A 13,231-nucleotide genomic window follows, 5' to 3' on the forward strand; every position below is an offset into this window, starting at 1 on the left:
TTCCTACCTTCCCCCTTCCCTGCCTGTCCTTCCTTGTTCCTCCTCTGCCTCCCCCCCAACCCCCCCGCCCGCTCTCTGTCTCCCCCCTGTGGTTGGTAGTGCGCGTCACTCACTCCCGCTCCTCCAAGTCTCTGTCGTTCTCGTACCAGCGCACCTCGCAGTCTGTGTGCGTGGGCTCTAAGCCCCGCCCTGCCTCCCACACGCTCTTTGACTCTGAGGAGGAGGAGGAGGATTTCGGATCACAGAGCACTCCTCGGGCGCTTACCTGTGACCCAGCAGAGGCTGACCACCAAGGTGACCTGCATGGACAGCCTTCCTCCCTCTGTAGTGGTGGCACTAACAGAACCTATGGCTCCTTTCTGAACAGTCTAACCGGCTCCTGCTGTAGTTCCTGCATCTGCTGGCATCTGCTTCTCTTTCTCTCACTAACTGTCCGTCCTGAGCTGCTCTGGTGAAGTTACAGAATAAATGGTGAAGTCCATCACTTACGAAAGGTATGAAATACTTTAATTTAGCTGTCAGGTACTGCTGGTGTCCATAACGGCTAAAAGCATGTTACTGCTCTTTGTGTAAATAATTTCTGGAAGAGTGTGGTGATGATTTTTTTGACACGTTTTACCCTCGAAGCACAATTGATGGGTTAATTTTGTTGGAAAATGACTAAACTAAGTAAAGTAAACTAAGTAAATATGTCAGGACCTTGAGATTAAAACCCCTTTGTGTGAGTGTGTGTGAGCGTGTACGTGTTTGTGCATGTTTGTGTGTGCATGCGTGCATCAGGGGGTGTTACATGGGATGGGTGTGTAATTATCTCAGGCCTCTCCTCCGTGTGAGGATCTGGCAGTTTGGGTTGGAGCCTCACATACTGCTGCCACTGAATGATACTCTGGCTGTGTCTAACCCACTTCCTGTTTCCTGTTTGGACCGCAGAGACCAGGCTGGAGGGTTGGCTGTCCCTCCCAGTGAGAAACAGCACCAAGAGATTTGGCTGGGAGAAGAAGGTATGCAGAGGTCTGGAGGCAGACAGACACCTGAGAGATGCCAGGGGCCATTTCATGCTATTCTGCTGCATACTGCACTGTCAGAAAGCTAGAGTCTAACTGGAAAACATCACATGCTTTACTAAGGGGTGCACCAACAGTGTCCCAGCCAGAGCCCCCATCGTCATAACCCACAACCCCACTGATGCTGAACGGCACCTCTCTACTGCCATATAGTCCATATAAATGGCTATGGATGGAGGTTTCCCAGTTTGTCTGTTTCTCTCTTACCTGTGTCTCTTTGTGGTGTGTTTCAGTCTGTAATTGTGTTCCCATTATGTGAGTCTTGGCCAGCCTGTTCCAGAGCAGTTTACCAGTGTCAAACAGGAAACACTAAAGATGTTTAATGATCAGTTCATTTTTTATACTGAGAACTGCCTGTTATTATCCATGTGGGTGTATATGTGGATGTGGAATATTCATTACATACATTATATGGGTGAGGTGATGGAGTGGTTATTTTGCCAAACTTCATTGTAGCTGTTGCTTTTATATTGAGGTGACAGAACACTTAGTGAAGAACTCTCCCATGTCTGTCCCTGGTAATATTTAGCCATTTCACACGACCCGACAGTAATATCTTTAATTGTACCATTAATACAATTTGTAATGGATGTCCCTCTGTGGCTGTCTCTCACGCAGTACGTGGTGGTCAGCAGTAAGAAGATTCTGTTCTACAACAGTGAGCTGGACAAAGAGCAGTCCAATCCCTACATGGTCCTGGACATTGAGTAAGTAAACCTTTCCTCACCTGTGAAACGCAGGTAAAGCTTTTCTGTCCATCCCCTCATTCTCTGCTCCCCTCCTCTCACCCTCCTTTCCTCCCTCCAGTGTCAGCCTCACCCTCCCTCTTTCCCTGCCCCTCCTCATTCCACTCGTCTTTCCCTGCTCCCTCCTCATTCCACTCGTCTTTCCCTGCTCCTCCTTCCACTCGTCTTTCCCTGCTCCTCCTCCTTCCACTCGTCTTTCCCTGCTCCTCCTCATTCCACTCCTCTTTCCCTGCTCCTCCTCATTCCACTCCTCTTTCTCTGCCCCTCCTCATTCCACTCCTCTTTCTCTGCTCCTCCTCATTCCACTCATCTTTCCCTGCTCCTCCTCATTCCACTCGTCTTTCCCTGCTCCTCCTCCTTGCACTCCTCTTTCCCTGTCCCTCCTCATTCCACTCCTCTTTCTCTGCCCCTCCTCATTCCACTCCTCTTTCTCTTCTCCTCCTCATTCCACTCATCTTTCCCTGCTCCTCTTCATTCCACTCGTCTTTCCCTGCTCCTCCTTATTCCACTCATCTTTCCCTGCTCCTCCTCCTTCCACTCATCTTTCCCTGTCCCTCCTGCTTCCACTCATCTTTCCATGCTCCTCCTCCTTCCACTCCTCTTTGCCTGTTTGTCTTTCTCTTCCTCCCTCCTACATACTGACTCATTCACTCTCTCTGTACCTGGCAGTAAGCTCTTCCATGTGCGGCCAGTCACCCATACGGATGTGTACCGCGCCGATGGCAGAGAGATCCCGCGGATATTCCAGGTGAAGCAGAGCGTTTGGTTCTGTCTTCATTGTTGTAGAATGTGAGCTTAATCTGAAAGTGTGTGGACTTCTGTTCTATAGACTTCCCTCTGTTCTGTTCTGCTGCCTGCCTTCTCACCACACGTTTGGGTCTGTGATACTGCAGTACTTATTTGCTCTGAAGATGGCCTGATCAAGGCAGCTGGGTCTTCACTGTAGCGACTGAAGCAAAGCATATTGTTTAAACGTGCAGGTGATAGTGCTCTAACCACTGCTCCGCACTGCTCCTCAGATCCTGTATGCAAATGAGGGGGAGAACAAGAAGGACCAGGAACTGGCCTTGGAGCCACTGACTGTAGCAGAACAATCCAGCTACATCTGCCACAAGGGTCACGAATTCATCCCCACCCTCTACCACTTCCCCTCCACCTGCGAGGCCTGCCCCAAGCCCCTGTGGAACATGTTCAAGCCCCCGCCCGCGCTGGAGTGCCGGCGCTGCCACATCAAGTGTCACAAAGAACACATGGACAAGAAGGAGGAGGTCATCGCTCCCTGCAGGGGTCAGTGTGGGGTGCAGAGGTCAGAGGTCATCGCCCCCTGCAGGGGTCAGTGTGGGGTGCAGAGGTCAGAGGTCATTGCCCCCTGCAGGGGTCAGTGTGGGGTGCAGAGGTCAGGGGTCATTGCCCTGTGCATAGGGTCAGTGTGGGGTGCAGAGGTCATCTGTTATGTACCTGTCAGTAACTATGTATGGCCCCGGCCTACGTCTCCCTCTGGTAAACTGATGTCTATGGGGTATTGCCAGTGTACTGACCCCCCACTTCCCCTGCAGTGAACTATGATGTGTCGATGGCTAAGGACCTGCTGCTGTTGGCTGAGTCTCAGGAGGAGCAGCAGCGCTGGGTTTGCCGACTGCTCAAGAGGATCCCCAAAAAGTCCCCAGTACCCCAGCCCTGTGCCCGGAGCTCACCCTGCTCCTCCCCCCAGCCCAGCAAGAAGGTGCAGCCGAGCCCCCGCGCCAAACGGCCCAGCCGCCCCGCCCTCCCCAGCCAGCCCAGGTGAGTACGGGGCGTGGGGGGCAGCAGGATGAATCCTGGAAAATGTTTTACCTGAAACAGGCATTAGACTGGCTGTGAGACAGGCCACTGAGCTCTGATTATTTCATTAGAAGGTTTCCCTGATTATTGTATCCCAGTGTATTTAACTGGCTGCCCCATACTTCAGCCCCTCCAAGGTAGCGTTAGAAACACCTTAAGCCAGGTATGTCAGTTTCAGCTGATAATAGTCTTGCTCTCACACACACACACACACACACACACACACACACTGATCCAGATTACAGTGGGCAGTGTTAGAGCTTTCGCATTCTGTAGCCCATTTATGCAGCTGGACCTACACTGGTGGAACTGACATACAGTACCTCCACTATGCCCCACTGCTGCCCCCTGCTGGTCTCTTTCATATCCATCCACTCCATGGTCTGACCCCACCTAATAGCCTGACCCTAGCAGACTACTTTCCCATTTCAGATTGTTTGACTTTGGCCTGAAGGACTGGAATTGGTCATTGGATGACGATGATGATGATGATGATGATGTGTTCGATTTTTGAAGAAGGGGGAAACACAGAGGGTAACAGCAGCACTGCCTGATGGGAAATGTGTATGGCTGTGTGTGAATGCAGTGGACAGGTTACCATGGCATCTTGTCTTGTTTGCCTGTGGCTCAGTGTGAGAGCATTGGTACATTTTTCTTTTTTTCCTTTTTTTCTGTCATTCTCAGTGTTGCCAGATTGATAACCAGTCTAAAGCAGCCAATATCCTGATTGATCTGAAGGAGAGAGCAAAGCAGTTTGCCAGTTAACCAGAGGGCCATGGCTGCAGTGTTTTTCAATTGCAGTACAGGCCATGAGTAACAGCCCTAGAAACGAAGCCCTCTGACCCAATCCAGTGCAAATATAATACTCCCATTTGCATTTTCTGCAGTAAAATATTAAACTCACTTCATGCAGCCCTTGCATCTGTTTTGGTTCTGAGGGGAATCTTCAGCTGTTCTGTGCTGATCCTGGGCTGGAGCTGGTGTTAGCTGAGCTTGCTGCTTTGTTGATTGCGTTCACTCTGCACGTGTGTTTATACATCAGTGCAGGACTAACGGACACTAACTGAGTATGCTGTTTACTGCAGTGTGTCTGTCTGTCTGTCTCACTGTCTTTTTCTGTCTTTACTGCAGCGTGTCTGTCTGTCTCACTGTCTCTCTCTCTCTCTCTCTCTCTCTCTCTCTTTCTCTCTCACTCCCCAGCTGACCACATTTATTAGATGTTTTGGTGGAACTCCTACCAGCTGATCGATGTTCTTACAAACACAAAGAAAAATAATGTTCTGGGTATATCAAAGACAATAACTGATGAAGCACAAACTTGATGTATACCATATGATTCACTGAAGACCCCCTATGGCACTCCGACCTCCCCCCCCCACCTGTTACCCCAGCAACAGGCACACACAAAGGGGGGGGGGGGCAACGGTCAGCTAGTCCTGGACAACAGTGACCGCAGTGACCACAGTGAGAAGAGTGACCACATTGAGAACAGTGACCGCAGTGACCACATTGAGAACAGTGGGAACAGTGACCGCAGTGACCACATTGAGAACAGTGGGAACAGTGACCTCAGTGTCTACATGCACAGTGTCTACATTGGGAAATACTAACACTTCATTGAGAGAACTGAACTGCATGTCCACCACTGGAAGGAGGCTTTCAAACAAAGATAAATGCCACACATATTCATGCTAGAGAACATACGTAAATGTGAGGTTGAAATATTGATTACAAATATCTAGAATTGACTTTTTTGTCTGTCAGGCCATACATATCATTCATTGTCAAATGTAAAATATTTTATTATATATTTGAATATTATAAAATTTTTGATATGTCACTGTCTTATATATTCTTTTTTCATAACTTTATGAATCATGTATTACATTTTTTGTCAGGGAAGGTCTAAATGTCATACTAAACTGCTAAAGCTGTAAACGAGTTCCCACTTTGATTTGTATAAAGGTCATCTCTTAGTGGAGGCCTGGTCTGCTGTGAGACGCATCGCTGTCGAGAGGCACACAGTAAAAACAAATGTGAACATTATACTCATAATAGCCTTCATATTCAAAGAAAGTATTTGCATAACTGTCTAAATTCTGAAGAAATGTGTATGTCTGTTTTGCTTAAATTGCTGTAAATATTTACAAATATTTTTGGATCGCTGCCAATTTACATATCATCAGAAGTTAAATAAAAATACAGTTCCATGTTTCTGAGTTTTTTTCTAAAAGCTGTGCTTTTAAAACAGGACATGAGCTACAGAAAACATTTTTATGACCTTATAATGAGAATTATTTTCTTCAAAAAATGAGTGTATTTGCTGTATTTGGGTAGTAAAAATCCCTGAACAACAACAGCAGTCAAAGCCTTTGGCTTTTTATTGATGCAGATATCTGCAAAAGCACACAAAAAACCACAGAGAGGAAAGAGAGGCAAACTGTTCATCCTCACTCCACCCTTTGTGTTGGAGGCAGAGCCACCAGTTTCACCCTCATTAGCAACCAGTGAAGGGAACTCCTGTCACACAGCAGCATAAGTGAGGGAGGAATTTACTGTGAAGGATAAACCAGGAAAAGGAGATGCAGAGCCTGGACAGGAACAGGAGCACCTGGGGCAGGTGAATTTGGACAGAGAGGTGTTTGTTCCATCAGCATTAGAGTTATCAGTGCTCTGGGACAGAAGGGCATGTGTGACTCTGAGCTAAGATGGTCTGTCTCTGAAGGTACTCCCCAGCATCCGAACACCAGCACCATTTTCCCTCCGACTCGTCCGTGTTTCTGAGTGTGGGATGGCAGGGTTTCAGCGACCAGTGAGCTTCAATCTGCTCGGCTGCTGCTGGACATGTACTCAGTATAAAGATGAAGATCTTCCATCAGGTTGTTCTGTTTCTCTTGAATGAGGCTGTAACAGGATAGGACAGCTTTCTGGAGTATTTTCAGTGGTAGGTGGTTCACACACACACACACACACACACAGATGGAGAGGATGATTACAGCAGGAGACCCACTGCACTTTCTAGTATTTTCAGGGGAGCGTTGGCTGCTATGGTGCTGCAGACTGTGTGTCCTTGCCCTGAGGGACCCGGGTTACTGGGTCCCCCCTGCAGGTTTCTGGGTGTCAGAGGCTCAGGTGAGATGGAGGAGGTGTGCGCGTGACTCAGTCCTGCTTCTTGCAGCTTTGCCTGTAGCGCAGTGCTGTTGCAGTCACCCAAACGTTCAGCACAGTTATGACGATGAACCGGGCCAGGACTGGGGGCCAGAAAACACATTTTTATTGCTTTATCTACAGCCCAAAAAGGTTACTGTGAGCTAACTGTAGCCAAGAAACACACACACATCCATGCACATAGTGAATGGAAAATGGACACAGTAGCATCAGAAAGCATTTCTAGTGAGGGTGAAAAGGACACAGCAACACAAACACTGGTGCTGTGGAGCCACAGAACACTGAAACAGTGAGATAGAAATGATCAGAGGAACAACTGAAGCCTTCTGCGTGTTGCATGCAGTCTAATGGTGAAAGGAAACCCATGTACAGGCTGAAAGGCATTATATATATAAAAAGTGGAATTTATCCTTGGCCCTATGTACCAGTGTGTCAGACGCTCTCCGCAATGTCCCAAGTCACACAGAACATTCCCTCTACGTCGCTGTGATACATTGGGATAACACTGCAGTAACATGCAAATCTTTCTGTGAGCTGTGAGCATGCATGGAATAACATGCTTCTTGCCTGGCTCTTCAGAACTCACCCTGCAGGTCCCCCGTCGTCATGATCGTGGTGAAGATCCTGGCTGAAAAGAATAGGAGAAAGTTCTGGTCTGGTCTGACCGGCTGTGGGGTCACAGTAGCAATGTATAGACCGCACTACACTCACCCAGACAGGTGTAGGAGGACAAGGCGCAGGAGAGGATGCTGATCTGGCCGGAGTCCTTTGACTCCCACAAACACTGCAGCTGCACGAGCTTGCTGCCTGCGCTGATAAGGGTGCAGAAACTCTGCAGGAAACAGCACTCGGTATAAAGGCTCTCCACTGCAGCAGCTGCCATTTATCAACGCCAAAGGCGCAGGCAAACACAGTCATAACAAGAACTGAAGACTCAAAAGCACAAGATAAATATTGCAAAAAGTAAGACTCAGTGCAGACACCATGATAAGTACTAAGACAGTGTACAGTGTAAATTCTGACACTCACCATTGCCAGATCAATGATCCACCTCTGTAATGTCAGTAGCTGCCACACCCCTACAAACCTGAGCACATGTGTCAAGGCCTCAGCTGGCTGGATTATACATGTCCTTCTGAAATATTAGTCATTAGTGAAACCCTGCAGCGTGTCATACCGGATCCTCACTGCTACTTCAACAGGAATGGATCACACACTGAATTAAACCTATAAATTAAAAGCATGTGTGTAGATCAAAATAATTTCAGACATGACATTAATCAAAGGTAGACATGTTTCCATAGCACAGTTTTTGGTATGTAATGTAGAGCGATTGAGGCTATTGTACAATGGAAAAATACTATGAGATGGTAACAATAATGTAATGTGTAATGGGGGGTGCAGATGTTTCGACTGTTTAGCTTGGCACCTGCAATTGTTATCATTGGTCAGAATAGTGCCTGCACGTATTGTGATTGGTCAAAGGATACAGTGCGCTGTAGATCACGCTCTGCCTCAGGTTTCCATTATAGTGCAGGATCAGCATCAGCAGGATGGTGTCTGAAACAAATTGCAGGACATGGCAGCATGTAACACACAGACACCACTGAAACAAACCACAGTGCAGGCTAATATAACACACACACACACACACACACATCACACACCACACACACACATACACACACACACACACACACGTCACAAACACACACATCACATACACATCACACACACACACACACACATACACACACATCACAAACACACACATCACACACACACACACACAGTCACACTCACAAACCCATTACACATACCTCTCACTCATCTACCACAGCACCCGTATTCCCTGTATCTGTCAGGACCTCCGCCTGAGGTCCTCCTGTTCTGTGTGTTTTCCCGTGTTGGTCTTTGTGGGTGTGTCTTTGTTTTTGTTTTTGTTGTTGTCGTGCATGTGCTTTTGTTTACAGATGCCATGTGCTCCATCATCCCGCCTCCTGTCCTGCCGGTCTGCCCTCCTGCTGCACCCACCACCTGAAACTCATTCTATTCACCTGTTTCCTGTTTTGTCATTATTAGTCTGTGTATTTGTATCCCTGTTTTCTCAGTTCTTCGTCAGGTTGACTCAGTGTATTTGTTCTAGCCTTTTGATGACCTCCGTCTGCCTTTTGGATTTCCCTTTTGCCTGCCTGTTGCTTGCCATTCTGCCTGTGCTCATTGTTCCTCTCTGCCTATCTGATCCCCTGGGGGGTAAAGGCAGAGGCTCTGCCTAACCCTAACCCTAACCCTAACCCTGTCTGCCTATCTGATCCCCTGGGGGGTAAAGGCAGAGGCCTACCTTGGGCAATCAGCACAGGGTACTCCAGGTAAGTGGGAACCGGGTACTCATTGGTCATCTGATAAGTGACAAACACGATATACCTGGGAAAAATAGACCAAAGGACAGAGAAAGACAGTGAAGCTTGAGAATGGAGGAGAGGTCAGTGTGGCCTCTCAGCTGCAGGACATGACTGCCAAGCTTGGCTTTTCCTGGGTGCAGCTCCTGCCTGTCAAAGCTGTTTTTAAACTGTGAACACAAAATAACATCAGGTTTACCACTTTAGCAATGATTGATTGTTCTCATGAAGCTGTTAGTGAATTGGAAAATGTTAACCCACCTAGAATTCCTTGTGTAAAAAGGTTGCTAATTTAAATAACTCTAAAATGTTCAAGGCCTAGAGCTTTTCAATTCTTGCTCTATAAGATCATCAAGCTGTAGTAGTTACACCTTCATTTTTCCATCAGTTGGAAAATTAATAGGAAATTCATGCAAATCATATAAACAGGCAGATGATTTTTCATACAGTATTATAAATACAGCAGAACATGTGTTTGCTAAAAACTCTGTTTTCCCATGTAATCACCCAGATCACAGACAGATCTCATTGAATGGAATGGTCAAATGTATGTAAACATGTGTTCATGTTTGATAGGTTTATATCTGAATCCATCTGATTTTTGTTTAAATGCAACTTCATTGTTCCATGTGTGATCAGTAAATGTTGTAATTCTAAAGGAGCTCTGTATCGGGTTAAACATAAATCAGACCTTTCTACCATCCTCATCTTTACAAATGGCACCTAATCCGGTGAACAGACAGTTCAGAAGGTGCTGCAGTTGATGGTCTTATCCAGATTATAAAAGTACATAAGCATATCCTTTCAAGTTGAATAAGCAACAGTGTCAGACCAGGCTAACAACACTCCCAGATAAGTGAGTGTGAGCATAACACTATTCAAGCCCTTCAACACCTTTTTGGTTCAAAACACACTCTCTCAGTTCCTCTTGCTCACACACAGTTGACAGACATGGTAAAGGCAGTTTATTCCAGCACAGTGTTGAGCTCATGTTAGAGGATCACAGAGAACCATGATGAGTGTGCACATGCACATGAAAATAGCTGATTTACTGAGCAGAAACACAGAGGGGGGTGTGAAGCTCATGTGTGCGCAGAGAGACGGCCTGTCCTGCCTCTCGGCCTGCAGAGAACTGTGGGCAGACTGAGTGCAGTAAGGTGTGTGTGTGTGTGCACTTTTAAAAGCACCACATCTTCACTTCCTGAAGCAGAGCTGATCCCTCTCAAAGCCTGGGAACCACCACAACAACTGTCCTCCTTTCTCTCTCTTCTACCACCACCCAGACCCCCTGCCTCCACCTGTCTCTCCCTATCACAGCCAGCGCAGGTCATGTGTGAAATGTCACATTCCGGCCTTGCTCACATGTTCAGCTTCACAAGGCGCAGCTTCAACCTGCATGCATGTGTGTGAGGAAGCATGGGTCCAGATCCCACACAATAGCTAATACAGTAACTGCCAATCAGTGCACATATTCAACAATCACATTTAAATAAAACAGCAATTTGTGTAATTCAGAGTAAAACACCTTTTTCCTGTGTGAATGTCTTAATCCTAATTCAGTTTTACTGCAGGAATGAGAAATTCTCTGACTGGCTTGAACAGGCGTTACCCCATTATAGAGCTGTATGGATGCAGACAGAGCAGCCAGCAGAGTATGTGCTTCTTCCTTCAGTGACCTTCCCAGTCACCCCACGCCACAGCAGAGCCCCCCAGCGTGATACACCCGCCGGGCAGAACACTGCTCTGAGTGACAGCTATAGCAGCGGTCACAGCTGCAAGGGGGCACCTACAGCAATGTAAATGTAAAGGCATCCCCCCCCCCCCCCCCCCCCCCGATCTTTCGCAACAGAAAACAAGAACAGGAGAGGAGCTCAGCAGCGTAACAGGCTAGTTTCACATAAGCGCAGCCTCTGTTAAACACAGGGGTTACCCACACTGCACTTCAGCACGCTAATAATTACAGGGTGGCCAATCCTCAGCTGTACTTTAATAATTACTTAAATCAGCGTTCCTACTTAATTAGGGATTCTAATTTCAATGATTATTGGCAGATTTTTAAAGGACAATGGTAAAATTTTCAAGTATTATTATTATTGTTGCAATAATCACATTCCGTATGGAATTCTGCTAACTGTACCACACTAAAGTCAAGGTGCAGACTAAAGGTCTTCTATAAAAGCCACATAACCATAAGTTCTCTGGTTTAAATGGTGTCAAAAGAAGCTTCATAGGAGCCAAACTGACTTGCAGAATGTTGTAAATCATACATGTGCTTTATACAAGTTTATTTCAGCTTTAGATGATGCTTATTTTACATCTGTATAAACCATATACAGAATCTTAAAAACTGTTTATGAAGAATAATAAAATAAGCACAATAAATGACAAATCTCTATATGTCATTATATCAAAGTAATTTCATTGATTCAGTGATGTGAATTTTCTGTTTTTCAATATTTTTCCAATAATAAACATAATTTAATATAAAATGTTAAATGTTAACAAAGCTACACATTTAAAACATCATTCATTTTACTACAGACTGACTGATTCTGAGCTCTTGAACTATAGACACCACATTTTCTACCACAGACAAACACAAAACACCAGGAAATCACGTCATACCCTGTGCGACCAAGCACATACTTCACAGCCACCGTGTCCTGCAGGACACATCTTAAGGCAGATATTGTGGTGACAGTAACTGTCAAAGAGCTCAGATTTTATGTGAAGCTGGTGTTTACTTTTGTTTTGATATACCCTTAATTGGAGTAGATTTATGATTACTTTAATGACAACCCCCTTTTTTCCTCTCAATTATTCAACTCTCAAAAGCTCCCTTATCTATAACAGATCCTATTTTGCTGTCTCATATTCGAGAAGTTATCCAATATATAATGCATTAACTTTCACATTGTATTTGTAGCACTGACTAGCCACCAGCCACTGTCCCCTTCTTAGTGTTATACACCTTTTAAATTAAATGATTCGATGCTCAGATTTACTGCACGAAAATCATACCAAACCCACAAGTTTGATTCTTTAATACTTATAACATTCATATATTCAATGTCTACAAGGACAGACAGAATACAACAAATGGTGTTTTATAATGATCAAAAACACTATATCTAAAAGACAACGAAAGATATGACTGTCTCTAAAATGTTATACTTTGGAGAAATTCTGAGTTGCTCATGTCGAAGTGAAGATCCACAATGAAAGAAGCAGTAAATGTCCCGGTGGTCGGATGGGCGTCTCTCTTACCCCGTGAGTTCCATAAGCAGGGCCGGCAGACTCAAGCCCTTAGTGGATTTCATCTTCATAACCAGGAATATCTGCGGAAATTTGAGCACCATGCACGACAACATCGTGCTCAAGTTAACAGCCTGTAGCATCGCATCAGCGCTCATTTCTGAATGATGTGAGCATGAATATAATATCTTCCTGCGGTCTCCAACGATCTTGGCGGCCCTTGACTCTATCTTGGCAGACTGTTTGAGCCCCTAGCTGCTATCCTGACAGATGGGTGCAATCCGATCTCTTTCCTGTACGCCTTACTTCAGTAAAGTACGAACCTCAGTCCCCTCCTCTTGACAACAAGGACTTGCACCAACTCGCAGGACACTGGGAGCTGCAAACGGCCTCTTTTCAGTGATTAGAATATTCACCGCGCCCTCGCGCCCTCGCCCCGGAATACTTCCATTGCCACTTGAAAGTACAGACATTGGAGAGAAAGTAAAGCATTTCATTTAACTGCAATCATATCGAAGACAAATAAGTGCTCAAATAAGTTTACTAGAAGAAATAGTCGATCACCGCCCCCCCCTTTTTAATAAAATAAAGACGTTTGAAATTATATATTTACATAATATTTTCGTTTTGACAGACTCCATACAGAAGAGGAACTGAACTGAGCTGAAACATTTAAAAAAATATGACGAGGCGTATTTGAGAGGTTGGATTCATTCGATTGATTTTATGGTGTACTTTAAACCGTTTGGCAGCTTAAAATGGCCATTGTGTTTAGGAG

The 13,231-nt window shown here is 45.7% G+C and overlaps 2 protein-coding genes across 2 annotated transcripts in view; one reads left to right on the forward strand and one right to left on the reverse strand.

Annotated features, from left to right (window-relative positions):
* The window catches only part of LOC118792110 (rho-associated protein kinase 2-like), a 35,863-nt gene extending 30,410 nt beyond the window's left edge, over positions 1 to 5,453 (forward strand). Inside the window, exons 28-34 of the mRNA XM_036549823.1 lie at positions 100 to 294; positions 931 to 1,001; positions 1,683 to 1,771; positions 2,480 to 2,558; positions 2,830 to 3,097; positions 3,367 to 3,592; positions 4,832 to 5,453. Coding sequence (XP_036405716.1) covers positions 100 to 294; positions 931 to 1,001; positions 1,683 to 1,771; positions 2,480 to 2,558; positions 2,830 to 3,097; positions 3,367 to 3,592; positions 4,832 to 4,835 — 932 coding nt within the window. The 3' untranslated portion in view covers positions 4,836 to 5,453. The remainder of the gene's footprint in view (positions 1 to 99; positions 295 to 930; positions 1,002 to 1,682; positions 1,772 to 2,479; positions 2,559 to 2,829; positions 3,098 to 3,366; positions 3,593 to 4,831) is intronic.
* A 1,214-nt stretch (positions 5,454 to 6,667) lies between these two features.
* LOC118792657 (solute carrier family 66 member 3-like) lies at positions 6,668 to 12,611 on the reverse strand. The gene is made up of 7 exons (XM_036550551.1): positions 12,466 to 12,611; positions 9,141 to 9,223; positions 8,290 to 8,359; positions 7,829 to 7,886; positions 7,511 to 7,631; positions 7,386 to 7,427; positions 6,668 to 6,882 (listed from the first exon to the last, which is right to left on the reverse strand). The coding sequence occupies exons 1-7, from the start codon at positions 12,609 to 12,611 to the stop codon at positions 6,791 to 6,793; spliced, it is 612 nt and encodes a 203-aa protein (XP_036406444.1). The 3' UTR covers positions 6,668 to 6,790.
* Between the last annotated feature and the right edge of the window lie 620 nt (positions 12,612 to 13,231).

The sequence above is a fragment of the Megalops cyprinoides genome, chromosome 17 (genome assembly GCF_013368585.1).
Source record: "Megalops cyprinoides isolate fMegCyp1 chromosome 17, fMegCyp1.pri, whole genome shotgun sequence".
Lineage (NCBI taxonomy): Eukaryota > Metazoa > Chordata > Actinopteri > Elopiformes > Megalopidae > Megalops > Megalops cyprinoides.

What these genes read in the sequence shown, in the direction of transcription:
- LOC118792657 (XM_036550551.1), bottom strand. Translation starts at nt 12,611, where the DNA reads ATGAGCGCTGATGCGATGCTACAGGCTGTTAACTTGAGCACGATGTTG. An exon ending in AGCGTGATCTACAGCGCACT is followed by an intron (nt 7,887 to 8,289) that starts GTATCCTTTGAC and finishes ACATGTGCTCAG; the next exon opens with GTTTGTAGGGGTGTGGCAGC. An exon ending in GGATCATTGATCTGGCAATG is followed by an intron (nt 7,632 to 7,828) that starts GTGAGTGTCAGA and finishes TGTTTCCTGCAG; the next exon opens with AGTTTCTGCACCCTTATCAG.